The sequence below is a fragment of the Acipenser ruthenus genome, chromosome 3 (genome assembly GCF_902713425.1).
Source record: "Acipenser ruthenus chromosome 3, fAciRut3.2 maternal haplotype, whole genome shotgun sequence".
NCBI lineage: Eukaryota > Metazoa > Chordata > Actinopteri > Acipenseriformes > Acipenseridae > Acipenser > Acipenser ruthenus.
The window spans coordinates 57,978,557-58,005,448 of NC_081191.1; the positions used below are offsets into that span (position 1 = coordinate 57,978,557).

General features: G+C 38.6%; 1 protein-coding gene across 1 annotated transcript in view; it reads right to left on the bottom strand.

Annotated features, from left to right (window-relative positions):
- Nucleotides 1-1,225: 1,225 nt before the first annotated feature.
- LOC117394457 (PH domain leucine-rich repeat-containing protein phosphatase 1-like) overlaps nucleotides 1,226-26,892 on the bottom strand; it is a 99,783-nt gene continuing 74,116 nt past the window's right edge. Inside the window, exons 5-17 of the mRNA XM_033992772.3 lie at nucleotides 22,652-22,798; nucleotides 22,180-22,407; nucleotides 20,753-20,955; nucleotides 19,402-19,462; nucleotides 18,838-18,933; nucleotides 15,741-15,896; nucleotides 12,962-13,162; nucleotides 10,725-10,887; nucleotides 8,642-8,772; nucleotides 6,250-6,366; nucleotides 5,065-5,259; nucleotides 3,855-4,083; nucleotides 1,226-3,313 (exon numbers count right to left, since the gene is read on the bottom strand). Coding sequence (XP_033848663.3) covers nucleotides 2,117-3,313; nucleotides 3,855-4,083; nucleotides 5,065-5,259; nucleotides 6,250-6,366; nucleotides 8,642-8,772; nucleotides 10,725-10,887; nucleotides 12,962-13,162; nucleotides 15,741-15,896; nucleotides 18,838-18,933; nucleotides 19,402-19,462; nucleotides 20,753-20,955; nucleotides 22,180-22,407; nucleotides 22,652-22,798 — 3,124 coding nt within the window. The 3' untranslated portion in view covers nucleotides 1,226-2,116. The remainder of the gene's footprint in view (nucleotides 3,314-3,854; nucleotides 4,084-5,064; nucleotides 5,260-6,249; nucleotides 6,367-8,641; nucleotides 8,773-10,724; nucleotides 10,888-12,961; nucleotides 13,163-15,740; nucleotides 15,897-18,837; nucleotides 18,934-19,401; nucleotides 19,463-20,752; nucleotides 20,956-22,179; nucleotides 22,408-22,651; nucleotides 22,799-26,892) is intronic.

The following is a 26,892-nucleotide window of genomic DNA, read 5'->3' on the forward strand; positions in this document are numbered from 1 at the left end:
ATTATAAAAATGAAAGGCAGTTTAATCCCATCAGATTCTATAGTGGGGCCCCAACCTTCACCCCCAAAAAGCCCCCCGCTAAACCGGACATGTTTGTCCGACAAAGGAGGTGTCGGGTTTAAAAACAATACAATAGAATCGCACACACATACGTTTACAGTTCTCGATGTATTTTAAATATAAATCATTGCCCTGAAATAACACTAATGTGTTTTGGGTACGCTACACATTACAGTATGAAAAAATATAAATCTGTACAGTAGGCCTATACAGTATACAGTACAGTAGTAAAATGAAATGAACACCTGCACACTTATTGTACTTTAGCCTACTGGTAACACAAAATAAATCATGCTGCTGCATTGTACACCTCGGTGTACAATGCGAATAAAAGATTATTTTAAATTGAAACTAAATGATTTTACGTTTTTTTATTTTTATTTTAATTATTATTATTTTTAAACTTGGTCTAGTAGCCTAGACAATTAACACACAATAGATCACGGTCCCATACAGATGCTCAGAATAAGCTGGAGGGGTTAGTGGCACATATGTGCCGTCTATTGCTCCCAACATGCTGGGAAAACCAGAAATGTCATAGAAATTTGTTTTCAAGGCTTGTAAGTACATCCTGGCCTTATTGAAAATTAGGTACTAGGGTGGTTGTCTAAAAAATGCATTGAGCACAACTGGCAACACACAAGAAAAAGCGGATTGGGAAATGCCAGCAACAATTGTGACTGTTTAAAACGTGCTTTCAAAAGTGCCACAATTGCCCGCAGCTTTAGTACATCTCATTACAATATTTTTTATCCCTCACTATCCCCACCCTGTTTTTGTGAATTTCTGCAGGAACGCCCAGAATTACATATTCATTTAAGGCTAAAGCGCAAATAAGAACTGCGGCTGCAAAGCATTTGTTAAAATGATGCTGACAGTGTTGCGTTTGTTTAGTACATTTCACGCTACACTTCCGACTGGTTTGCATGTGGTTTGCAATGATTGCGACAAACGCAACACTTTAGTACGTCTACCCCTTAAAGTCTTTTTTAAGCTGTTTTGCAAACACATTAGGGACAAGCAGAGTGCTTATAAATGTTCTCTTTATATTTCACCACACAAGATGTCAGCAGATGAACATAACTGGGTATCTGTTGACACAGCCAAGTCTTTTATCCTTGTGTAGAAGCTCCCCCCCCCCATTCAATAAATCAATGACAGTTCATTATTATTTGGAAATTTTATATTTATTATAACAAAAACTTTTTGTGTATTCTGTTTCAAGACTCCTTTACAGATAACTCAATACAGTTATGCTGGTGGCAGCATAACTAAGGGAGACAAGAGAGACATCAACTGTGAAGGAGTGTGTGTGTGTGTGCATAGGGGGGAGGGGCAGGAAAGGAAAAAAAAAAACAGGCCAGCTGACGAAACAAATCAGTCTCGGTTTTTAAGAAGTTATTGGCAGCCAGCAGTACAAATTCAGTCTTGTCACACTTTTTTCATTATTACAAAAAGTTTTGTTTCCTTTTTTCTCATATTGAGTCACTGACATGACATTTCTTTTTTAGGCATCACTATACAACATTTATTCTATTTACAATAATTGGAAAATCACCTGTTCTCTCAGAGAAGATTAGTACATTTCAGTGACTAAGTCACATTAAAGAGTAAGCAACTCCTAGGAGTTAGTCTTTACATTTCTACAAATTTCTATGACTTTAAGGCCAAAAGCCATGATTTAAGAAATAACCTTATTAAAAGCACAACCTATATTAATAGTTAAGCATGGTCATATACTATTTGTTGTTTTTCAGATAAAAGATTCAGCATTAAAAAAAAGAACAAATTCCTGCTCCTCTGCAACAAATTAATTTTTCTTTATACATAAAATGATATGGTAAGGAAAAAATAAAAGTGAATTAACTACATTTGTAAAGTATTGACATTAATAAAAAAAATAAATAATTAAAAAAAAAAAACAAAAAAAAACTAGTGTTGATTCCTCTCTTATTTTACAAAAAAAAATAAGTGTATTTGTAGGGGGGTAGGTATTGTAAAAATGAGTTTCAACTTTCTGTTGAGCCATCTGGCACAAAGCTCTTTCTGTGAAGCATCACAGAGGTGTGTTGTAGTAGTCTGGCATTTGGTCCGCTTGACATTGCCTCTGCTGCTGCTCCTGGTGTTGCTTCATGATCTCTTTAACCTCCTCTTCCAACTCAGGAGGGATGATAAACTGGTCGTCTGGGTCAGGCTGGGCTGGGGCTGTAAAGTAGCCACCCATCTTTTTGGTGGGGGCGTCCGTGGCCACTTCAATCAGATTGTGGCTCTTCTGCGAGGGGGCAACAGATCCGTTGCCACGCCTCCTGCCCATGGTGCCCATGCAGCAGTCACCCTCTCTCCTGCGTAGAGTCCCAGCCCAGCCCCTGTCACCCTGGAGCTTGATGAGCAGAGTCCTGTCAGGTACCATGCCGCTGCCCATCGTCTCTTCCTCATTGGCACTGATCACGATGCCCTCATCGCAGGCCTCAGGGAGCAGAGGATGGGAGGAGGCGAGTCCCTTCTCCTTAGCCCCCAGGCAGTGGATGTCCACTTCCACCTCCACTCGGCTTCCGTTGGAGAAGACGCCGGCGATGGGCTCCTCATCTTCACTGTCCAGCCCGTTGTCTGAGAAGGCGCTGGAGAAGGTGGCGCTTGAGAGTTGGCGCTTGAAGGAGCCAGAGAGGCAGACAGGGTGCAGGGTACAGCAGCGCTGCTCGCTGGGGCAGGCTGAGACGCTGTGGTCATTTATTATAGCTCCTTGCGGGGGCTCATCCGAAGCTGTGGAGCCCACCTCGCTGCTCATCTCTGAGGTTGAGATTTCACTGCTGATTTCAGACGCCATGCCACTGCTGGAGGAGGGCATGCCCAGTGTGTCTGCCTGCGTTGGCCTGTCCTTGATGACCACGCTCACTGAGGGTGGGAAGATGCCCGGGCTAGGGGGTTGCACCCCGTTCAGCTCGCAGCAGCAGAAGCAATCCTCAGTGACGTTGAGCTGCACCACCACGGCGCTGATGCTGTCGTTGCAGCCATAGCTCTGCGCCAGTGTGCATAGCTTTTTGGCGGCTGCCAGGGCATCCGGGACATTTCGCACTGCTTCCACTGCCTCGCTCGGAGACACATTGTCCCACAGGCCTCTGCTGCCCAGGATGAAGAACTCGTCCTGAGGTGTCAAGGTGACCGACTGGATGTGGGGCCGTGGGACAACTGACGGGTGAAGGAAAGAGTAGCCCAAAATCCTGGTGGAATCCGTCACCCCATTCACTTTGTTGTCCTGCAATTTTAAGTGAAAAAACTAAGGTTTTTTTTTTTCCATTTAAGAAATTCTTGATATGTCAACAGTTCTAATTAACAAAGAGGCTCTGACCTATTTAGCCCCCCCTCACACTAACACATTGGGTTTTCCCTGAATAAATATTTTGAAGTAAGAGATAAATGACTAATTAGTCAATCTTGGAATAGTAAACACAGTCTTCCAGGAAAGACCTTAAAGTACATACAGCTAATTCCAGTAAATCTTACCTAATAAGTATTACCATTGCTTTGTAGGTCTCACATTTTTCTATATTAAATATGCACACACCGTGGTAAATCCTAACCTGGGACCAGATTTAATTGTCATTGTAATTTAATTATTACATTATACTTTGAATGGCACTAGAAGTTATATCAGAGTCTGGCATTAATTGCATCTGTAAAAGCCATCCATAATGACTTAATACAGAAAATATTGCAAAAAAAATGTGAAAGGAGTGTAAACAGTTGGTGTATTAGGCTGGAAAGTGGCCAAGGACTAGTGTTTTATTTTCTCCTACCTCAGTGACTATGGCTTTGTGCTGCTTAATCCTCTGCAGCTCTTCCTCACAGCTCACTGTGTGCACTGTGGACAGGGGCAGGGGCTTGCCATCTCTGCAGAGAATCGCTTGGCACTTTCCGACATTGGCGGCGGTCAGGGTGAAGCAGCCTCCGGGGTCCATGGGGTCGTGCTTTATGTGGCACAGGACTGCTGAGCCGCCCAGCTTCTGCCCAGCAGTCCCGAGTTTCCTGAGGAAAAGCAATGCCAGCTCATTAGACCCTCATCACATCCCATCAAAGGAAACAATTCAGACAACTGCTGAGGATACTTTCAAACGGTTTATCATACTCCAAGAAATGAAGCTCATTAAAGAGTATACTCTTTCATCTCTGTTGGATTACTGCAGTGAGCACCACATTTATGACACAGTGTAATATGAGACTATGAAACCATGTCGTCATTAGCCTGCCTCCCAGTTTCTGTAGGGCATGATTAAGTGGTCTCTCTACAGTGAAGAAAGCAAGGAGAGGAATGCTCTAAAGTGTTGTATCTTAAGAGGTATTTTAAAGCGAAGAACTGTATTACAAATAAAAAGTTCAACTGGGTGTCACATAAGGAACATTTTGCTTATATTTTGTGTGGTGGAAGATACAGGTCAGGTATGAAACCAGGCCAAATATTTAAGCTCAATGATGAAGATTTGCTCAGATACACCCCCTTTTGTAAGGGGAGGGGGCGGTAGTCATACTTGAAAAGCGTCTCACTTTGGAGTTAATTTGAGAATCTAAAAATTGTATTTAGAATGTCAGTAGCCCTATGAATGCTTCTGTACAGATAGCCAGGTAGGTCTTCTGCAGAATTCAGGGAAAATAAGCACCACCACTTTTTTACGTCATGCATTATATGTGCTAATTTAGAAAATAAAGCCTTTTATGTTTATTTTTTTCATTTAAATACAGTGTTTCTGCTATGCAAATGTTAGCTATGATGTAAATAAATAAAACATTTAAGTTGTATCTGATAGTTTGTGTGTCATTTTCATATCGAAGCTGTTTAAAATGTACCCGTCAAAATGACTACCACTGGCGGTTCTAGGTAGTAGCATAAACCCGGCGGTTCTAGAGTGTTAAGCTGTTGTCAATTTTCAACTTTCCAGTAAATCAAGACGATGTATAAAGCTCATTACTCAGACGGCAGTGCCTTTGCAACGGGCCTTGCTGGAAGCCTACCTCTGCATGACGAGGAAGGTGCTGGTCATGTACTCCTCTTCGCTCTTGGACTTGTGCAGCTCCTCTGCCAGGACATCGCTCATGGTACACTGCAGGAGGCAGGGCACTTCGACATTGCGATCCCCGTCAAACACGCCGTACAGAGCCTCTCGGTTATCGCACAAGTTGTTGGCTGACAAGGCTGCCACACACAGCCTGAGGAAAACCAAAAAAATGGATTACAGAGACTGCACTGTATTGTTTTGAATATTGAGGGACACAATTCAATAGCGTTAAATGTCCCGAGGATACCATTGTAGCATTTTTTTTAATTGGGATAGGGAATACAGTTAGTAATTGCAATACAATTCAACATTCATTAAAAGTACGAGATGAGTTGTGTTGTAAGAGTTTCAGTTTTTTATCCTTCCAAAATTGGAAATTCAAAAAAGTACAAGAACACTTGTACACAAGTGATTACCCTTTGGGAAATAACAAAATGACACCGCTTTACCAGAAAATCCTCTCTGCTTGATTTCCTTTCCTTTTCCAGTTCATTACCTCGACCTCTTCTTTTCATCATTTTTCACCCACCACTTACGTCTACTGCTAATATTTAACTTTTTCTATGGATTTGTTTTTAAATAATGATTTTGCATATGATATTATTTTATTTTGTATTTACTTTGTCACATTAAAATTGTTTTGTCTGTATACAGAGTTATTTAATACTTTAATTTAGAAATATAACACCTGAGGTTTCCCTACCTCACTGGTGTTTCAATCATTTCTATAGGGACATTTCTTTAAAGAAAACTATTTGTCCACAGCTTCAAATGTGAATCTCTATAGCATCTCATTCTTCTGCTGCATCTGTTTTTTCTTTGGTAAACTTGCTTCACTGGAAGATGGAGGCTTTTCAAGGAGCCAAGATGCATTTAAAAACACTGCTTCTTTGGGAGACACGACAGGCTTATATAGACGTCATGTGTCAGCTACCTCTGTCTCCTAGCGACCGTGTCAAGAAACGAAAAGATTTCTTTCAAAAGACATGACCGGACCTTAGTGTATAAACATAACTTTTAGTGTCAAAGATGTCTGTAGTCTAGAAGTTTTGAACTGACCTTCACATAAGAAAGCAGATACCTAAGCAGAGACTGGGTTTGTAGCTGAAAGGATCTCTGGCAAGAAGTTTTCTGAACTCACTTGTTCTTGACTCCAGAGGCTTCTGTGTAGCCATGACTCCAGACTGCTGGTGCACCTGGGGCATCGCTGGCTGAGAAGGAGGTGGGGGACTGGTCAATCTTAAAGCATCGTATGTTACTGAGGAGGAGAGTAACATCAGATATAAAAAGTCAGATATCGCTACCTTATAGGAAACATTACTGATTGTGCACTACACACTATAAATGAAGAGCATTATTGCATATAAACATAATGAACTGTGTAATTCTTTATTTCAGAAATAAACATTATTTGAAAATATGACATATGGTATATTAGGACAACAAATTATGATGGTTTGATTATTTAAAGTAAAACAGAAATATAATAGTTAAAGTATAATGCCTAGGTATGATTAAAAAAAAAAAAAAATAGGAATTACATGATTTTATATAGAACCAAACATAGTGTTCAGGGAAGTCAAAAGGTTACATAAAATCCCCTGCAAAGATCTTATTAGTAATTTTACATCTGAGAATAGATTTGACATTTAGGTGCAGACAAAATTATGAAAACATATTTTAAAAATACACAATATTTTGTAAACCGAAAATATTTTATTCAAAACTTTTATGCAGAAGCACAATTAGAAATCCCTGCTATATTCTCACTGCACAAAGTTAAAAAAGCAAGCACTGAAACCAAAGTAAAAAAACAGGTTTCAAAAGCCTTTACGCCCATCAACTGCTGTAAAAAAAAAAAAAAAAAAAAAAAAAGCTAACAAATTATATATATATATATATATATATATATATCACAAAATCCCCCCAGTATACCTGTTCCACCTGTTAAAAAAGGGGATCTAGTTTCTTCATAGAGGGAGCCCCCCTTTATTTCAGAAGCCTTGCTCTTAATTGTATTATTACTTGTACTGTGATTCTTGAAATGTATTTGTTTACGACTGTAAGGTCGCCCTGGATAAGGGCGTCTGCTAAGAAATAAATAATAATAATAATAATAATAATAATAATAAGAAGATGCAATGGGTTTGTGCCAGAGTAACTGGAATTACAGTATTTATGTTGCCTCTTCACAAAGTGCTCATCAAATTGGCTGATAACTATTTCAGGTTTTTACTGTTAGTAGATAACTTCTATTTTCCACCTAGTTATTTTTAAAAGTTTGCCCTAGATTCTGTCTTGCAGCAGCATCCCTGGAAATGTAAAGGAAAAGGACGACAGCTTACAGCTCACCTCTCACGACAATGGCAAAAGTCTTAAAAAATCCCAATACATTATATTATATATATGCATTTCTTCACTACCAAGCAGTACACAATGCACTATTTGTTTTGCTACTCAAATCAGATGTGTTTAAGAATGCTAACCCACTCAGTACAAACTAGAAAGTTCAAAGGCCTCAAAACCCATAGGCCTCAAAAAGCTGTAGGACAGAGGGGAAGGTGAATGCTGGCACCACTGAAGAGAGTAGCTATGCCATTATCTTATCTATGACATAAGATGACTATGAAATGTTTATCCTTTAACATCTGAATTCATCATTAATATGATGTCAGTTGCCATGGTACATTGCAATTGTAATCTTGGTTACAGACAAACAAACGAACAGATGCCCTTGAAGGGAATGTCAATGCAGATAAAATTATGTTTTTACTTCCCCAGTTTTACATTTTATGGTGGATTTAGATTAATTCTCCACAAACCTGCCCCATAGCTGTTTCTCAAGTGTATTATGAGATGAGACTGTTTAAAATCAATATAGCAGTAAGTCATGGGGATTCAGTGTCACTGCTGCTAGTCATATCTTCCAACTTTTAGATCACACCCCCAGACAGACTGCTACAGCCTCACAGTGTTGTATTAACAGAATGAACCTGCTGAAAAATTACATTTCTGTGAGATGAGCATGCAATATTATAATGACTATTATATGCTGGACATGAATTAATAGAAATGATATATGAACACAAATATACTTTGCATGAAAAAAAACACTCTCCAACCCTTCATTTATACAGCTTGAACTTACCAATTGAACAGTGCTAAGAATAGGGAATACATATTGTGTCCATGTTACGTGTTTATAAGTGTTCGGTGTCTACCTCTAATCAAGTTGACAGTGTATTTCTCACACACTTTTTGCTGTGTCTGTCATACAGAGGAGTTCAGGAAATCATATATTAACACATCTGTTTTTACAGAACCTGTTGTGGTTTCAAGGGTTAGAATTCTTTGTCATTGACATACTGAGTGCGAGAACGTGGGAACGTGACTTATAATTTGGTATAGACATATGAATGAATGAATGAATGAATGAATGAAATACACACAGTAAATTATTCTCCAGTAAATTCTGTTGACCCACCCAGCACACCATCTGCTCCACCGTAAAGAGCAGGTGAAAGTTCACTTACTTCAGCAGCTCCAGAGTTTTGTGATCCAGGGCCAGCCTGGGGTTTCCAGTCAGGTCTAGTTCCTGCAGTTTCGGAGGCAGGTTTTCAGGCAACGTGATCTCGCTCAGTTCATTACAGCTCAGGTCAACACACTGCAGAAACACGTAAACAGGCCATGGGTTACAAAGGTTCCAGCCTCGTCAGACTCCCTGCCTCTCAGACAGGCAGGCTACATGTTAGCAACAGCACAGGACCCAAATCAGAGAGACACTGTTCACCATTTTACATTAGTGGGCCACACAATTGTTGTCCTTGTTCTCTCAAGGACACACTATAATCTGTGTTTTTTCAAACTGAAAATAGGACAAAAACCCTTTAAAATAAACAAAATTTGCTTGAAATAGCATCTAAGAGCTTATTTTCTCAATCTGGTCTTTACCTGGGCGGTTATTTGGACAAATTATTCATTCCAATCTTTTACAGTGGTTGAATCCTGATCTACACATTGTACATAGGCGCATGTTTCTCATTTGATCGTAATACCGCCAAATGTTCTGAATGTTTACATTTTAAACAGACTACAGGCTATAAATACAGATTTATAATACTGATTTAAAATATGGTATCTGACTTACCAGAACAAGAAAACACAGCACAAGCTTATAGGGAGTCACCCATCTGCTGTTACGTTTATTTTTTCCTCAGATATTGCAACTTGTCAGTAGATTTCAGTGAAAAAAAACTGATATATTGAATTAAATGAACAAATGCACACCGCAGGTAAAAGAACAACGCAAAATCGTAATTCGGTATGTAGGTTTCAATTTTGAATGAACAAGCAACCAAATTAAATCATAATATACTAATAGTGTAATTGTGTATAAGAAAATAAATCGTTTCTTAATTTAAGTAACAATGAAAAAATTAACGGGGGGTGGGGTGGAGAGCATGGGGGCTTATTAGCCTATGAATAAGGGTGGACAGTTGAGACTTTTTTTTTGTGTGATTTTATGCAGCACTAGTTTTTGTTGCTAATGAATACAAACGTTTTCCTCATTATTCAATGAGTAATGTGCTTTGTTCAGAATTCAATCTGTGGTCTAGAAGCCTTCACTCAGACTTCATTATCCCAGTGGTGGACGCTTCATGGGTATTTCCAATTGCCAAATTATAAAACAAAAGCTTCTATTTCCAAGGAACTGTACCTCGTACAGAAAAGCAAACATGGTTTGTGAACTGTTTGTTAAAACATGTAACAAACAAAAGTACAGTTAACCTTTTGGGGATTTGAGTTTGTGTATTTGTGTAAGTTTCAATATTTAAGTTACCTTTACGTCCTTACATTTATTAGCGAAATAAATACATATACGTTTTAGTAATTACAAATACCTAGTTATCTGTGTTAATCCCGATCTTGCTGTTTGTTCAGTAACTTGTTCACAGCGTGTGTTCAGAAAGTTTATTCAAAACCTCTTTTCTGGCTTTGTTAGAAAACAGAGCACCGTGTTGTTACTGTGATATGCTGAAATAAAGTTGTTGAAAGTAAATCAGACTGCATCCAGTTTTTTTTTTTAATTTCTTCTACTCATCATTCAAACCACAGACTAGTTTCTATTGTGGTTATTGCCGCTGACAATATACACTAGTATGTTTATTTATTTATTTATTTTACTTTATTTGCTATACTAAATTTAAACAGATAGAAGCAAGGAGGCAAAATAATCTACATTGACAGACAACATTCACAGGACGTGAACAACAGATTTTGTTTTTCATCAAGCAAAAAAAAGGTAAAATACACAAATACTGTATTTGCGTACTTTCGGGCAGATTATAAACAGTGATTAAACAAAGTTTGAAAGATAAGGTCCTTTACCAGAGATTAAAACACTTGTATTGACCAATCAGGTTGAATGAAATCTCCAATCCATTTTCTGATATTAGAACAATGCCAACCATGCCTATTTAGGTCTGTGCATAAATATGCAGTTCTTTCTTGAGAGCAAAGGTAAACTCAATGCAGTGTATTTTACATACTTGGACGACTCAGAAAGGAAGGTTAACTGAAACCCATGTGATGTATTTAAAATGGCAAATTTCCTACCTTGATTTCCATGAGCTGCATGACTTCAGGGAAGACGTCGATACAGTTTGAATGTGCAATAACGGTGTGCATGCGTCTGCAGTTCATGATGGTAGTTGGGATGGCTTTCAGTTTGTTCCCACTAAAATCCACTTCCTCCAGTTCTTCCAGCTTTGCCATTTTACTGCAATGACACACACATCCTTTATGTTTAAAGCACAACACATGCAGGGAACAAGCTTAACATCTCATAGCCTGAGCCACTGGGACAAACTGGAACAGCAATACCAATCCATTTATTCTGTAAGTTACTGCAGTGGCCAATGGTAGCCTGCCTGCCCCTCTTGCAGGCCTGAACTATGTTGCTGCCATTATTTTTTTCAGGACACCCCACTTTAGTTTACTAGACATCTTATTAAAAGGAATATTTACAGGTGTGATAGTTTAACAAAAACAGTTCACCATCATTGCGCGCAAGTTTTTTTTTTACTTTGCACAGCTTTTTGGGTGCAGTTTGAACATTAAAATGATACTACATCACCCTGCTCTTGCAAAGTAAACACATTTTCAGCCGCAGAACCTCGCAGGACTGGATGGGGCCAACACAAATGACAACTTATGTATTGCCCCTCCCATCACAGAGTTAAAAACTAGTTGTAAGGTAATTTAATTTTACACAAATCTTCACCAAACTTTCAGCAAACACTCCTAGCCTCATAAAAACGTATAGCAATACTGTGTTACAACCAACGCATAGTTGCCAAATGTCTCAGCAGGGTCTTGTCAGGAAAACCAAGCTGGGATGAAAGCTTTTGTTTACTTGAAGGCACCTGGGTGAGACTTCTCTAAAGGAAACTCAAATTTTCCAGTAAAAGGGTTTCCCTTAAATTTAAAAGTAAGGATATCTGCAGTTACTATAGTTAACTTATAGGGTCTACCTAATAACCCGCTTGTGACCTGGCCCTTTAAATCTTTACTCAGGCACCGTGAGAGACACTTGCAATACACCATTGGAAAGAAGAAAATCAGAGCTTTAAAACGAGGTCCTACTTGTGTATTTCTGGTACTGGACCTTGTCAGTAGAGAGCTGGGAAAGTGAGTGTTTTGCAATGTTAGTGCAGACCTACCTCGGTGCAGAAAACAAACAAACATTTTCACACAATCGTTACAAAATAAGTGAAATGTGACATCAAAGGCACAAGGACCTATTTTCCGAGAAATATATATTTGTTTTTTGTGACTGTGGATCAGATGCACGAGACCAGAGCTGTTAGGATTCGGTTGCCATGGTCACCACCTTGCTGTTCATTCAAGCCACAGTGAATAGCGCCATATTGCACGACATGATCAGGGTCTCTGGGACGAATAATTTGAATCTGTTTTTTTTTCTTTTGCACATTTGTCAATTGTTCAGTTTTATTTTTTGGTTGCTTTTGGTCCCTTTTGTATATATGGCCATAATTCCTTTTTTTTTGTGATCAATTGTTTTTATTTTTGACAAAGAATACATTTCCAGAGCATCAGTTAACAAACAAAGAGTCAGAAACATCTGGACAAACAAGAACAGTAACAACATAAAAATATAACTATATACCACAATAGATCAGAGCTCTCAAGTAAGGACCAAAATAAAAAAAAACAACATTAAAAGCACTGTGCTAGTAAGAAATTGGAGAGGTTGGCAGAGGCCAAACTCCAGGCCTGGAGTGTTGCAGCACGGGCTTGATTTCTACGAGCTGTGGAGTGTTCTAATTGGACAATGTCCTTAAACATACCCAACCAAATCTGTTGTGGTGTAGAACTAGGAATTATCCAAGCGTGTAATGTAGAGACAGAACGGAAGATACAAAGGACCAGAACTTAGCAATAACTGGGCAATCCCATAACATGTGTAAATTGGTACCAGTTATACCGAGCTTACAATTGGTACAAGCAGGGTCAAGTATGATTTTCATTTGGCTGTGTTACTTGTTTGACAACCTTACACTATCAGTGTACTAGAGCGGCCATTTAGAATAGAGCTTTGAAACAGACTTTAAAGCGTAAAAAGTTGTCAGGATGTTATGAAAAGAAATTACAGGTACGTTATTTAAACAGTTGTAGCAACACGTGGGGAAGTGTCGTGTAACGTTATATTTTTTGGAACCCCGCTACTTACTCTTTAAATCTGGGAAAAGAGAGGGCAGCCCTTTCCAGGTTCGCTGTATAACTCCTTACTAGGAACGGGTTAAGTTTTCTATATTCATTGCCGATCTTACCTGGCTGGGAAGCTCTGCATGTGGTTGTACGCAAGGTGCAGGACTCGCAGGTGACAGTGGCCTGTCAGCAGTGGCACACATTTGTCGGTCAGGCGGTTGTTGGTCAGATAGAGCTCTTGCAGGATGCTGTGGCTTTCCTCGGACACACTGGAGGGAGGAAGTGTTTCCAGCTTGTTGGCTGAGGCGTTCAGGAATCGTAAGCTGTAAAGTTAAAAAGTCAGTAAGCAGATGAATAATCTTATAAAAAGGATATTTTAAATACTGATTGGTCAAAACAGGTCACATTGGGGTGTTGATATTACAGCATATGAGTCAGCACTTCTTTTAAAAAGGGGCAAGTCACTGGTAGATATCCATACGGCACAACAATTTTGAAAAAAAAAGGCAGACATTGGAATTTATCTCAATAAACATGAGTGGCGAGACTTATGTAAATGTCGACCTTTTGGAAAACTGAAATGTACATGAGATATTGAATGAGTCTGAATCAGACACCAATGATTAATTAAAGTACCGGTAGTGAAAAAAAGCAAAAGCATTCAAATAAATTCAAAACTAAAAGATTTGGGTCGCTCTTAAAAGAGACTTTGGTGGTTAAATAGGTGTTTTGTTGCTGCTGCCCCCGGTCTGTCCGTTCTTCTCCTCTGGTCGGTCTGCCTGCCTGCTGCCGCTGGTCACACCCCCTGCGCAGCTGTGTGATCTGATGCAGAACATTTATAAATGCATCTTGACAATTCCTGCTGTACCTTTCTCTCCACATACATTTGTCCAGGTACGATGGTATCATCTCTTCTGCTGTGCCCTGCGTTGTTTGAAATTGTTTCGTAACACAGACCCAATCCACGTTGTCTAGCCATAAACTGCAAACAGGGTATTTCATAATGCAAATAACGTCTCTCGCCACTGTGAAGTGGTAGCACACAACTGGTATGGATAGCTCACTACCCCGAAATCAGATAACAAAGCCCAATTAAAAAAAAAAAAAAAACAGCATTGTCACCCGATACTGTTGCAGGTCTTGTGAGGAAGGGTCTGTGTGATTTAAAGGCAGACTCATTTGTGTTGTGTCATGATCATGATGTAAATATACATATACAGTATATCCTTCTTGGAACAGAAACAGGGTCAGGGATGAATGGAGCTGGGTGGTTTTTTTTTGTTTGTTTTTTTTTCCCCCTTCATTAACAGTATTGAGATTTGCTGAGAGCAAGTCCAAGGTATTGTGAAACCATGCCTTTTAGCTACACTCTAAAATAGGTCCATAGATCACTTAAAGTTTGGTAAATTGTATATATATATAAAAAAAGATATTAAAAGTTTCCTTTATCTAGGACTGGTACTATATTGTATGTAGGGCTTGTCCCAAACCATTTTAGTTTTTTGCAGTACAGCATTTTGTACACTACTCCAAATAATAGGATAATCAGAGATGTGTATTTAGCATGTGCAGACAGCCACTCCTCAATACAGTCATTTCACATAATTATTGACATATAGAGGGTGAAGATTTGGGCAGGTAGAGAGGGTGGACAACTGGATACATTTCACTTGGTGCCCATTTTGCATTAACATGAAACGATAAAAACAAAATGTAAATATATATATTATGGATTAAATGTAGACAAATATGTGGGGGGGGGGGACGGGGGGGACAGAGCACCTCCTTCATTTTGTAGCTGTCACTTCTAATGATGTGTGAATGTTGCACATTCCTGTTCCTTCTGAAAGTCTTGTTGACTAGCAACAAGGCAAAGCAGCTTGTTTGTTTGACAGTGAACCAGCATGCAGAAGTATAATTACAGCAAGAACTCATACCTGTAAAAGGAAGACTGAGTAGGGTTTTGTTATTCATCAACACAGCTCATGAATAAGCAACCAATATTCTTCAAATGAGCTATACAGTAAACAGTAAAGATTGCTAGGCAACAACTTGGACTTATACCTAACAGAATTCAACAGGTGTGTGGTCACAGGACTTTATTTTGAACAATTAGCTAAAACAGACTGTCACTGGGACTTGTTTAAAATTGTCAATTGTAATAGAACTAGAAAAGAGCACACAATGTGGAAAATAAAAATGACTGCTTTTGTACACGCCAATATAGTAGCACATGACAAACTGTAATATAATCTGTCAAATAAATAGTTTTCAGCAGAGTGATATCATGATAGACATTTACTGGTATCTGAATATATTACACAATTCGGCAATAAGCCTAAATGTGTTTTTGTTCAGCCTCTATGAAGTTATGGTTCGTGTTTGCTTGAAGGGAGCTGGGTCTTCAGTAATACAGACTGACGAATCTTACATGACCCTACAGCTGAACTTGTTCAGAATGTCAGTGTGTGCTCAGTGCAATATCTATGTTAAGTTTCATGTGTATTTAACTTGCATTCCTGCTTCAGAATACCAAATTCTTTACTCATTTAAAAAAAGGGGGTTTGATGTTTCGGGGATCATTTGAAATCACAAATCAGAAAATGCCCCATTTCATCATATTTAAGAAAAAAATGTGACTAAATTACGGCAGATCACATGACAACAGAGCCAGACAATAGGCAACAATGTTCTAGAACTACCACCAAGAGTCACAACAGGGCTAAGTAACATTCTTCTCGTTATCCAAAACTAATACAACAATTTCAGTCAAGTTCAGCATTTAAGTACATAGTTTGCTAAAGCACATGTTCCCTGGGCAGTGTCTCTGTGCTCCACCAATAAACCAAGCCACCCTTATATTGTTGCGTGTGATAACTGCACACAAGCACAGGCTCTTACCTGTCTGCTTTCAGGAAGAAGTTGGAGGGCAGTTCAAGGAGCTGGTTGTGCTGCACGTCCAGAACCTCCACCTCGGTGCGCTCCAGTCTCTCTGGGAGTGTCCGCAGCTGGTTGTGTCCGGCCAGCAGCTTCCGCAGACTGCTGTTACAGAACAGCCTACAAGGCAAACAAACACAGAGGATGAGTGAAGGGGTGACGCAGTCATTCACCTTCCTGCTTGTTTTGAAACAGTTTTATTTTACTTTCACAAAGTCCAGATTACACACTGGTCTAAATACCTGGATAAAAATGAGAGTTGTCTAAAAAATATATTTTGTGTTTATTTTAAAGATTCCTTGTTTTTGACTGGCTTCACTTTGCAGTAATACAGATGGAGGAATCTCAGCATTTAGGAATTACAGTGTTTCCACAAACTGTGTCCATTTATTCACTGGGGCTATTTTTTAAAATAATTTATGTTGAGTTTGTTTCACATTTTTTTTTAGCTAAGTAAAGTAAGTTATACCAAATAATGCAGCATTTTTTTATACTAACTTTAGTAAGCCAAAATTATTTGGCTAGTCATTTTTAATCCCACAGTAAGCTTCTGCAGAACAAGGTTTCATAGGTTGTATTTTTGAGATCGAAGACACCAAAATATAGATACAGTAGAAGGCAGGCTATTGAAATTAATTTTACTGTAAAAGCACTATGTAACAAGGTATCCTTCGTATTCCTTAAAACATTATGTTTCAAATGGACTGTTTATGGATGCCAATGATAAAAGTATGAATATTCAGCATATTTAAATTAAATTAACTATAATTGATCCCCAAGTAAGTGACAATTAAACAATATATGTCATTGATGTAATAATATAGCTGTGTACCAATTTAAGATATGGATAACTTAAATGGCAATATGCACGTTAATGTTGCTGAATGAGACTTGCATAAAACATTTTACTGTGCACATTTCTATTAAAGTTATTGTGGCAATACTAACTGAAGTAAGAGAGATCTTAATTTGTTGTTCTACCAAAGCAAAAAGAGGAGCAGTGGCTGAAAAGGATTAATAAAAGGGGGGAAAATACAGCTACGCACACTGGTTCACGGTTGTATCTGATTCAAATGTCAAATAAACAGGCTTACAAAGTAAATTAAATAACACTAGACTACACTGATATCTAACATTGTTAACATTAGGTCAAAATGATGACGTGATAAGATGTTCACACACAAACCCACTTGAATGCACAAGTTAATTTACATTTATTTCACATCATTTCCACAAGTGATTCCAAAAAGCGCAGTCTGGAACTATTTCAAACAATTTGCTGTGGATAAGACCTGTAGGGTTGATGTGCAGAACGAAAATATACGATACTGAACAATCGTTCGTGGTATACGCTTTTTTTTGTCCCAGTGGTACAAGTCCTCTATTTTCGCACTGCACATCAACCCTGTAGTATTCTGTTTATATCACAAGTATATATTTAAAATAAATAGCTATACAATTTTTACATTTTTTTATATTAAATCAATCAATTAATTCAGGGATTATTTTATCTGCTGGATCTTTAGTTTAATTGTCAAAAGACTATGCTTCAAAGCAGATTCATTTCGAACACGGTTTATGGCCTCTTCGCAACCGTCTTTTTAGCTAGAACCTTGAGCTCAGTTTGTCAGTTTGCAGCCTCGCTGTTGTTTCCTAACGTTAAGTGGTGTTAATGAAGGGGCTACAGGCTGTTTGGATAAGCCAGACGCAGGCAGATCGGTAGCTGGCATTTCTTGACTAAACTTGTTCGAAATCTAAAATTATTTCAGCCACTTTAAAGTTATAATTGGTGGCAGTATTGTTTGAGCTACCCAAGTGCAGCTCTGTCCTGAATTTCAACAGCACACCACTGGAACGTAAACAAAGACACTTTTCGAACATGTCCTGGTAAGCATGTTATCCCACTCATGTTATCCACTCAATTTATCCCACGCTTGTGGTATAACTACAGATACACCAGAGCTTGGAAGAGAAAACAGGATATACTGTACACTTAGTTTCACAGACCTGGTAATATGGTCCAAGATTAGAGCTCATCCGTCCATGTAAAACCAACAAGGAGTTTATTTTCAATTAATTTTAAAACTCATTAACGCGTTATCATTTTACATTAAGTCACAATTGTATTGATGAAAGGTGATGTCCAGGAGGCCAAATGCTGCAAAAGCAAGGAGGAGTTAAGACTCCCAAGTCTGGTGGGGGAGAGTACAGTCTTATCAAGTTTCATTCCTGCAGGAAACTCATTACCCCCTGTATTATGAGGCTGAGATTACTCTGCATTTACCACCTGGCTCCCTCTTTCAGGACTCCATTATTTAATCAATGCCCTACCGTGACCTTTTATCCAATCGGATATTCTCACATTACAAAGCAGCACTTCTGCAGCTGACACTAAAACAACTTGCTTGTCATCCCCACAACAACCAGACCAGGACTGACCCAAAGTCTTCACCACATACACTAGTATGTACATATATGCACTGTATTGACTAGGTTGCTGACTAGCCAAGCTTTCTTTAACTGCACTGTGTTACTGGAGGTTTTAGTACAGACTGTGAAAATATTCAACTGATAAGGTGCATGGAAATCAATGATTCAGTCTTAACAGGACAGCCAGTCTGAAACCAAAAGTAGAAATTAATATCATTGACCTAATCCAAAAGAGAGGCTGTTTACAACTAGTACTGTTTTTGCGATTATATTTCATCAGCTGCCCCACCCCCAGTTCAAAATAAAAGTAATTACGGATAGGTTAAGTAACTACAGCAGCACTATTAACAATTTAGATCATTAAAATGTAGACATATACAATTTGTCCCGCTGTGCGTTTTTGTTTTCTCTACCTGTAACCCCTGCTGCCTATAATCTCACCAGTGGGTGATGGTAACTGTTCAGCAGCAATTTTAATGACAAGGACACCACTTCACAAAAATAACAAGTTGCAATAAGGGTAAATTAAAGATTTCTTGCGACTAAAGGTGGCTAAGCATGAAATTAGAAACTGCTGATGCTTCTACCACTGTCTGGTGGGAGTTTTGTGCAAACCTTTTTGCGCACTCACCTAACAGGCAGTTCACAAATCTGGTTGTGGCCAATGTCCAACACTTCCAGTTTTTTGCTCTCACACACCCACTCGGGCAAGCACTCCAGATGGTTCCTGTGGAAACACAGTTCAACATCACAGGGAGAGAAATAATCAAAGAATGGATTAAAGTTCCATCAGCTAAAGCTGTTCAGCTAAATATCTGTTTGACTTTCCTTTTCAATTTCTTTACTGTGTTTTACTATTTTGAACATTACAGTTTGTAAATGTTTTGCAACCTACTGAGTCAAAAAACCTGAAACACAGGATCACAAGGTATTTTAAATTAGTTCTCATTTGTTTTCTATTAAAGTGTACTGTATTAAACACAGGTACATTCAATTGATTTAAAACCATGACAGATCTAAGCACTGTCATTAATGTAATCATTAAAACAGAACCTCCCTGGCATGTTACATATTTTTACAGACAGAAATACATCCAAAAGACTTTTCATAACCTTGTCTTAATTTTGATTTGTATAGATCTACCATTGTTTCATTGTCTTTCATCTTTATTTTATAACAAGCATATGCTACTTGCCTGGAAACATCCATGTATGTAAGGTAACTGGGTACTGGATAAACTTCCAGCTGAGATAGTACTGAAACGAAGTAAAACAGGTCATTAATATTTTAAGTTGGAAATTATTAAACTCTAAAATCAACAATGATAGGTCAACAAGCCTGAGCCTCAAAAGGCTTATTACAAATGAGGTTATTTTACATTGTTAGTTCTCCTTTTCTTATCACTTCTGAAGGTTCTAGCACACAAGAGTCCTTTTTGTTAGCATTATTACTGGCCTCCTGTGACAGAGATCGAATGATTCTTGGTGTTAGATCTCCTCCCCGACCTGTGAGGGCACTGTGTAAAGGGAACAGAGTACCTTGGACTGGTTGGCCCGAAAATTCATTCCCAGGGTTCGGCCACACCTCCCTATTACTGTGCAAAAAAACTTGACTTGTTTTTTATTTACGCTAATTAAGTCTTAAAAGACCGGCGTGGAGGTCCTTTACCAGCAGTTAATGACCTGCAGTGGTAGTTAAACATAGGTCATTAACACTATTATAAATCATATTGTTTTAGTATTATGTCAAAACACATGTACAGATAAACTGCTGCATTCAGGTACCTTTGCTGTGAATCACATGGCCTGATTGCAGCTACATCACTGGAGCGAGTGTGAACTACAAACACATGCTGCTGTAAATCACATGACCTGATTGCAGCTACATCACTGGAGAGAGTGTGAACTACAAACACATGATGCTGTGAATCACATGACCTGATTGCAGCTACATCACTGGAGAGAGTGTGAACTACAAACACATGATGCTGTGAATCACATGACCTGATTGCAGCTACATCACTGGAGAGAGTGTGAACTACAAACACATGATGCTGTGAATCACATGACCTGATTGCAGCTACATCACTGGAGAGAGTGTGAACTACAAACACATGATGCTGTGAATCACATGACCTGATTGCAGCTACATCACTGGAGAGAGTGTGAACTACAAACACATGATGCTGTGAATCACATGACCTGATTGCAGCTACATCACTGGAGAGAGTGTGAACTACAAACACATGCTGCTGTGAATCACATGACCTGATTGCAGCTACATCACTGGAGAGAGTGTGAACTACACACACATTAAGTGATTGGGCACCAAGCAGCAGCAGCAGCAGCTTTTCATCTACAGGGTTGGATTTAAAATACATCAGCAAAGAACCAAAAGATCTTCAGCAGACAAAAAGGAGGACCAGTGCTAACAAGATGCAAGAAAATGGGTTTTAAAACCGTCATAACTTATAAGCAACCGTACATAGCTGTACAGGGGGAATGGCTGGAGATTTCCTTTTTAACAAATAAATAAATGTGTTTTACCATTGGATGATACGTAGAGTCCTTTTAGTAAGCACCCACTGACTTTAAGAGCAGCAAGGTGGTTTCGTTCGCAGTGCAGCACCTCAAGCTTTGTGAACGCTGTGGAGTCCAGATGGCGCAGGTGGTTGTCCCTCAGATCCAGGTGGGTGATGTGCTGCAGGAAGTCTGGCTCCTCCTGAACCACCCTCCTGATCTTGTTGAGCCTGAACATAGCAAGCACAGGAGAAGGAAGAAAAAAAGGTCAGAAACTTGAAAGAGAAAACCAAAAGCTTTACCTAAGCTTCTTTTTAAGTTAATCAAATCACCTTTTTTTGTTTGCTTCTGGGAGCATAATTATTCAATGACCTACAATGATCTAAGTATTGCCACTCTAATGACAGCAAAAACAAACTTGAGTGTCTTTTTAATCCAGTAAACCATAAAGTATCAGGTCTTCTACCTGTGTGTAATACATGAAATATAAAACTCCAACTTGGTATAATAACTTAAGTTTTTTTTTTTCTTGTTGTTTAGATTCACTAAACTTGGAGGTTTAGTGAATCTAAACCATCCACTAGTGGCCGAGGGGACAGGTCAATGGTGTAGCAGATGTACAGTAATTAGAGGTTCATCAAATGGGTTGCTTAAACTTGGGAGTTTAAAAAAATTACAGGATGTGATGATTGAAACAGAAAATGAAGCAAAGTGAATCTAAAATAGAAGAATACATTATCTAGGATAACAGTGATATTTCATACCCCTACCAAGCAGCTCTTTAATTTCTTATGCAACAGCCAGAGACATAATACAGGCTTCCCAATACTGTTCCAATACATGGAAGAGAGAATATGTAACAGAAAACATTTCCAATGATTAACTTTTCAATTTGCAAGTCACTGTATGACGTACTACAGTTGTACTTTAAACTGTTTTGCTTTTAAATATGACATCCTAAAGTTATCAAAAGCTTCAAGTTGTGGAACCTCGTGAACTGAGAAAGTTGCATAACGAGAAGGAGCGACTGCATGCTTGCCTGCAGTTAATTCCTCAGCAACCCTTTAAAAAATAATAGGTTTGAAGCAAATGAATGTGTGCACAGTTTATGCAATCCTCCTTTTGTGAAGATTATAATGTCATGTATTTAGCTAACCATGAATACAATGGTCCGAAGGTGTCTTAATAAAAACAAAAATTCCAGTGTTTGATTTAAAGCAGTAAAAGCTGTAAACACACTTACATATTGCACAACCAACAGGAGCTCCTCTTAATGGCACCTGGTTGCAGCACCACAGTCAATACTTGTTACACCCCTTGTTCCGTCAATGACCAATGGAACAATGACAAGGCTCACAGCTGACTGCATTAAATGGAGTAATCCCAGATGCTATTCATTTTTTTCCTAGATTGTGAACCACACAGTAGTTGGGAGAAAAGGAATGCCACGCTACCTCAAGTCTACGTGCTTGATGTGAAGTAGCCGGAGAGTCTGGAGGTTAAGAGTGTGGAGATTGTTCCCGGACATGCAGAGTTTCTCCATGGCAGTGAGCGTCTGGAGGACTGCAGGGATCTCTGTGAACTCGTTGAAGGAAAGGCCAAGGTAACTCAGGTGCTGCAATTTCTCCAGCTCCATGGGGAGGGACTGTAGACAGTTGCCATCCAACAAAAAGGTTTGCAGGCTACAGATGAAAAAAATAAATGAAAATACACAAGTACAGTTATTTTCAACTGTTTAAAAATAAGCCTCATTTTGTGTTTGGAGATAATTGTGTGTGTGATAATGTTTTTATAGGTTTGGATTTATATTTGTGTTTCTTCATAAAGCATATAACTTCTGTACACTTTGTTGAAGAGTGATGGAAATAGTAACCATGATAAAGGACACATTGCTGGAGATAGTTGAATTTGATTTCCTGGACTTACTTGTGCATATTCCCTACAGCAGCATGCACCGTTGAGAGACAGTTACAGGACAAGTTCACTTCTGTTAGCGTTGGGATATCACAGAGGGCAAGAGGGAAGTCCTCCAAGTGATTATTGGACAGATTGAGACTTCTCAGCTTTGAGAACCTGCCAACAGGGAGAGAAAAAAGAAAAGTAAGCCAACTATTAAACTTGGAATAAAATAACATTTTTAAAACTTATAGAAGGTTACTGTACCTAAACTAAGCCCTTTAAAATTTTTATTTCCTAAGGTTACCAGAGCCAACTTTTGAAAGGAGAAAATAGTAGCATGTGCCGAACAAAGTATCTCCGTCATTGAATACAAGTCACGCATATACTTTGAATAAACAAAAGATCTTGCATATTGCTTGTGTCTCTTTGTAAGTTATCGATGAGAGCTGCAGTCATGATGACCACCATGAGTACTAGTATCACTCACACACCATATTTCTGACAAGCCAACCAGGATCTTACGTTTGAGAGGGAGGGAAGTCTGATTCTGCTTCCAATGTTATTAAGTGATACAGTAAGCAAAGTGCAGGATGACATTCGTGCAGCAGTTTCTGACCGCACCCTAACCGGGTTGCTAAGTAACATGGCTGTCAGTATTAAGAGCTTTTGCGAGACAGTTATTAGAATGTCAGTGAATGCAGTGATGTTAGTTTTGTAACCAAGCTCCCGTCTTTAAAAGGCCAAATTAAATCTGTATTTTATTTTTGCAGTTTTACAACATGGCGTGAAGGCTTTTGAAACATATTTTTTCTTTTTTTTTTGGAAACACGCTGTAACACACAGTTACACTTAAAGGTATACATCAAGGTTTTAATGCATTTGTTTCACATTACAAAAAGTCTTTGAAGGTACAACACAACAGAGCAGTCCTTACTTCTGCTGCCAGTGTATAGAAGGCACAAGCTCCAGATGCAAACATGGAGTTCCTGACCTGCAAGCACGGAGTGTCAGCTTGCACCAGAAGCACCTGCCTGTGTAAGGCCAACAACCTCTCATGGACTGAATCATAGCCCATTCAATATACAGGACGATGAACAGTAATGATGAGGAAGATGAATGTGAAAAGGCATCCCTGGTGCTTTTACGGATAATGTGCCCTCTGTATCCAGCACATGAATAATTATTATTATTATTATTATTATTATTTATTATTATTATTATTATAATGTATTAAAAAAACACTATATATAACATAAATATCCCTGGAAGTCATCATTAATATTATGCTGGAGTTAATTACAGGCTGGTTGTAATGTTATACTGAAATTCAAAAGAGCCATAGTAACAAGTACATTCAGAACAAAAAAATAAATCTTACTAGTTGCTGAAAACACTTTTTACTAAGGAAACTTATGGTTTTTACTGCTGATACACCTAAAGTGGTTCTAACATAAAAAGGTTCGAAACTGTTTCCTCTGCGCTACATGCATACAGTATGTGTCATCTCACTCCACCAAAGTATACCAGAGATACACTACATTCCTTTGAACTTAAGACTCCCTCTAATTTAAGACGCAGCCCAAATTTCCCACCCTCAATTTGAGGGGAAAAAAAAAACATGCATCAAATAAATATGTATTTACAAAGATACAACCTCAATTATGCATATGGAGGCAATTTGCAGCCATCTGCTGTCACAAAGAGCATTACAGTTATGTGCTGCTTCTCATTTCGAGTCATGATTACTCACGCCTGTTTTAAACCCAATTTGTGAACTGTGGTATTGCTTGGCATGTCGAAAAAATACGGAGGTCTGGTCAGCATTTCCGATCTGTCCAAGCTGGTACTGTTTGTTAGAAACGCTGAAATTGTAAAAGCTTCTCTTTTAATTCCTCAGGAAGCTAATGATGCTTCTTTGAAAAGTAACACTTTGGTTCATCTTTTCTCGGCAGTCAGTCATGTTGCTGATCGTGTACTCAGGTAGTCAAGACTTTTGTTGGCGATTTTAATACACGCATCACTGCTATACTCGAATTTTAAGACGCAGGCTATTTTTGAGACGCAAGAAATTGCTCAAAGGAATATGGTAGTTAAAAGTGGTGGTGTAACAGATGTTACAGTACATGTCTTGTAATGACTGTTACATGCCAGGTTTTGTACTTGTGCTGTGTCTGCTTAAGATGCAGGTTACAAGACAATCATTTATAGTTTTATTGGTAGGTTTGTAATTTCAGTGCCCAACAAGCCAATTCATTGAGGTGCAAGTAGCATATTTATATTTAAGAATTTTTGGTAGAGCACAGATATAAAGCATTGAAATATTTATTCTACCTATGAAAATATTGAAACTCATGTGTGACATAAGAAGGAAGACAAAAAGCTTTCCATAGATGTATATAGTAACTTGCATGGTTTGAGGTAATCAGAATTGTGCACCATGAGTTGACATTTAAAAAAAACACACACATTTTTGTCAAAAAGGGACATTTATGACACCCTGCCAAAACCTAATTATGACGTGGTGCGTTGGCATGGAGACTCAGAGACCAGAAATGCTGCAGTTACATGCTCATGCGCATTTATACATACATCAAAACACAATATACTACAAAACAACAAAACTCTACCGACCAGCACCTTCACCATCACTACCTCCACTAACACCCGTGAGCACCCTATTTATACACCTATGCCTTAATTAATCATTTAATCACTTATTCAATGCACGGCTCCAGCCACATCCCCACGTGTTTTTGCAGGGAGGTATTCAACCCCCTCCCTGCCACCCAATACTCCCCCCGGCACACACACCGTGCATCGGCAGGGCTTTCACCCTGCCACACTAATGAAAGATATAAATCAAATCTATTTGGTAAAAACCTGACACATAATCTGAGAAATTTAGGAACCTACGTAAACACTTCTAGCTCAGGCAGAACACATTTTTGAGCCATTTAAAGGTCCAAAAACAGCTTGACATGACCCTTTGACCTGATAAATGTCATATGATCATAACACCCCACAGTGTGACATATTTAAAAAAAAACAAAAAAAAAAACACAACAGATCTTGTACTATCATTGCACGGATACAACTTGTGTTAATCCAATGTGTACAATTTAGTTATTGTCATTCGTCTTCCCACCACCCCTAAATTATACTGAGCATCAAAATAAACTTATCACTCATATTTGAGCATCAAAAGAAATGTATCACTTATATTTGAGCATGAAAAGAAACGTATCACTTATATTTGGATAAAATTCACTAGATGTGATCAAGGTGCAGTGACTTTTTATTGTGCTGATTAACAATTGACATCACGAAGATGCTGCAAAATGATCTGTCGATCTTGGGCAGGTGTTGTAACTCTTGGTCTCCCAGTTCGTGGCCTGTCATTGACAGAGTGTGTCTGGTTATATCATCTTGCCAGGTTTGAAATTGCTGGCTGTGAGCACCCAAGACGGCCAGCCACAGTACGCTGCCCTAGTCCAACCTCCAACATGCCGATTGCATGAAGGCGCTGCTATCTTGACAGACATGGCATATTGTTCTTTTTCTGTGATTTTCTTTATTGCTTTTATTCAAGCTTGCAAATCAACAGCTGAAATCACTCCATATCCAATGTCTGTGTCCAATCAACTGTCTAATTAGGTGATTAAGTGCATGTGCTTCAGTCATAGTCACTCAAGCGTGTCATGATCAAGGATGAATGATCGAGTGATTAAAAAGAAACCAAAAACATTTCGTCAATGTCCATCATTTATATACCTTATTTGTTTTCGAAAATAAATGTGATATAATAGTGATACTTTTCTTTTGATGCTTGGTATATTATTAATGAGTCATTTAGCAGGCACTTTTATCCAAAGCAACTTACAGAGACTAGGGGGTGAACTATGCATCAATAACTGCTGCACAGTCACTTACAATAGGACCTCAGTTTTACGTCTCATCCAAAGGACGGAGCACAAGGAGGTTAAATGACTTGCTATGGGTTACACACAGTTAGTCAGTAGCTGAGTGGGGATTAGAACCATAGACCTCCTGGTATCAAGCCCTTTTCTTTGACCACTGGACCACCAAGCCCCCCTGAAAGTGACCCACAAAGCACTGTGGGACTAACGACCAACACAGTGAACAGAGCTTTTCTATAGAAGTTACTGTACTATGTTGAAGAAAGAAAAACATTGTTCGCATTAGTTATTAGATATTTAACATACAACTTGCTTGTTTCATGTATGTATCGTTATTAACGGAGGGCACCT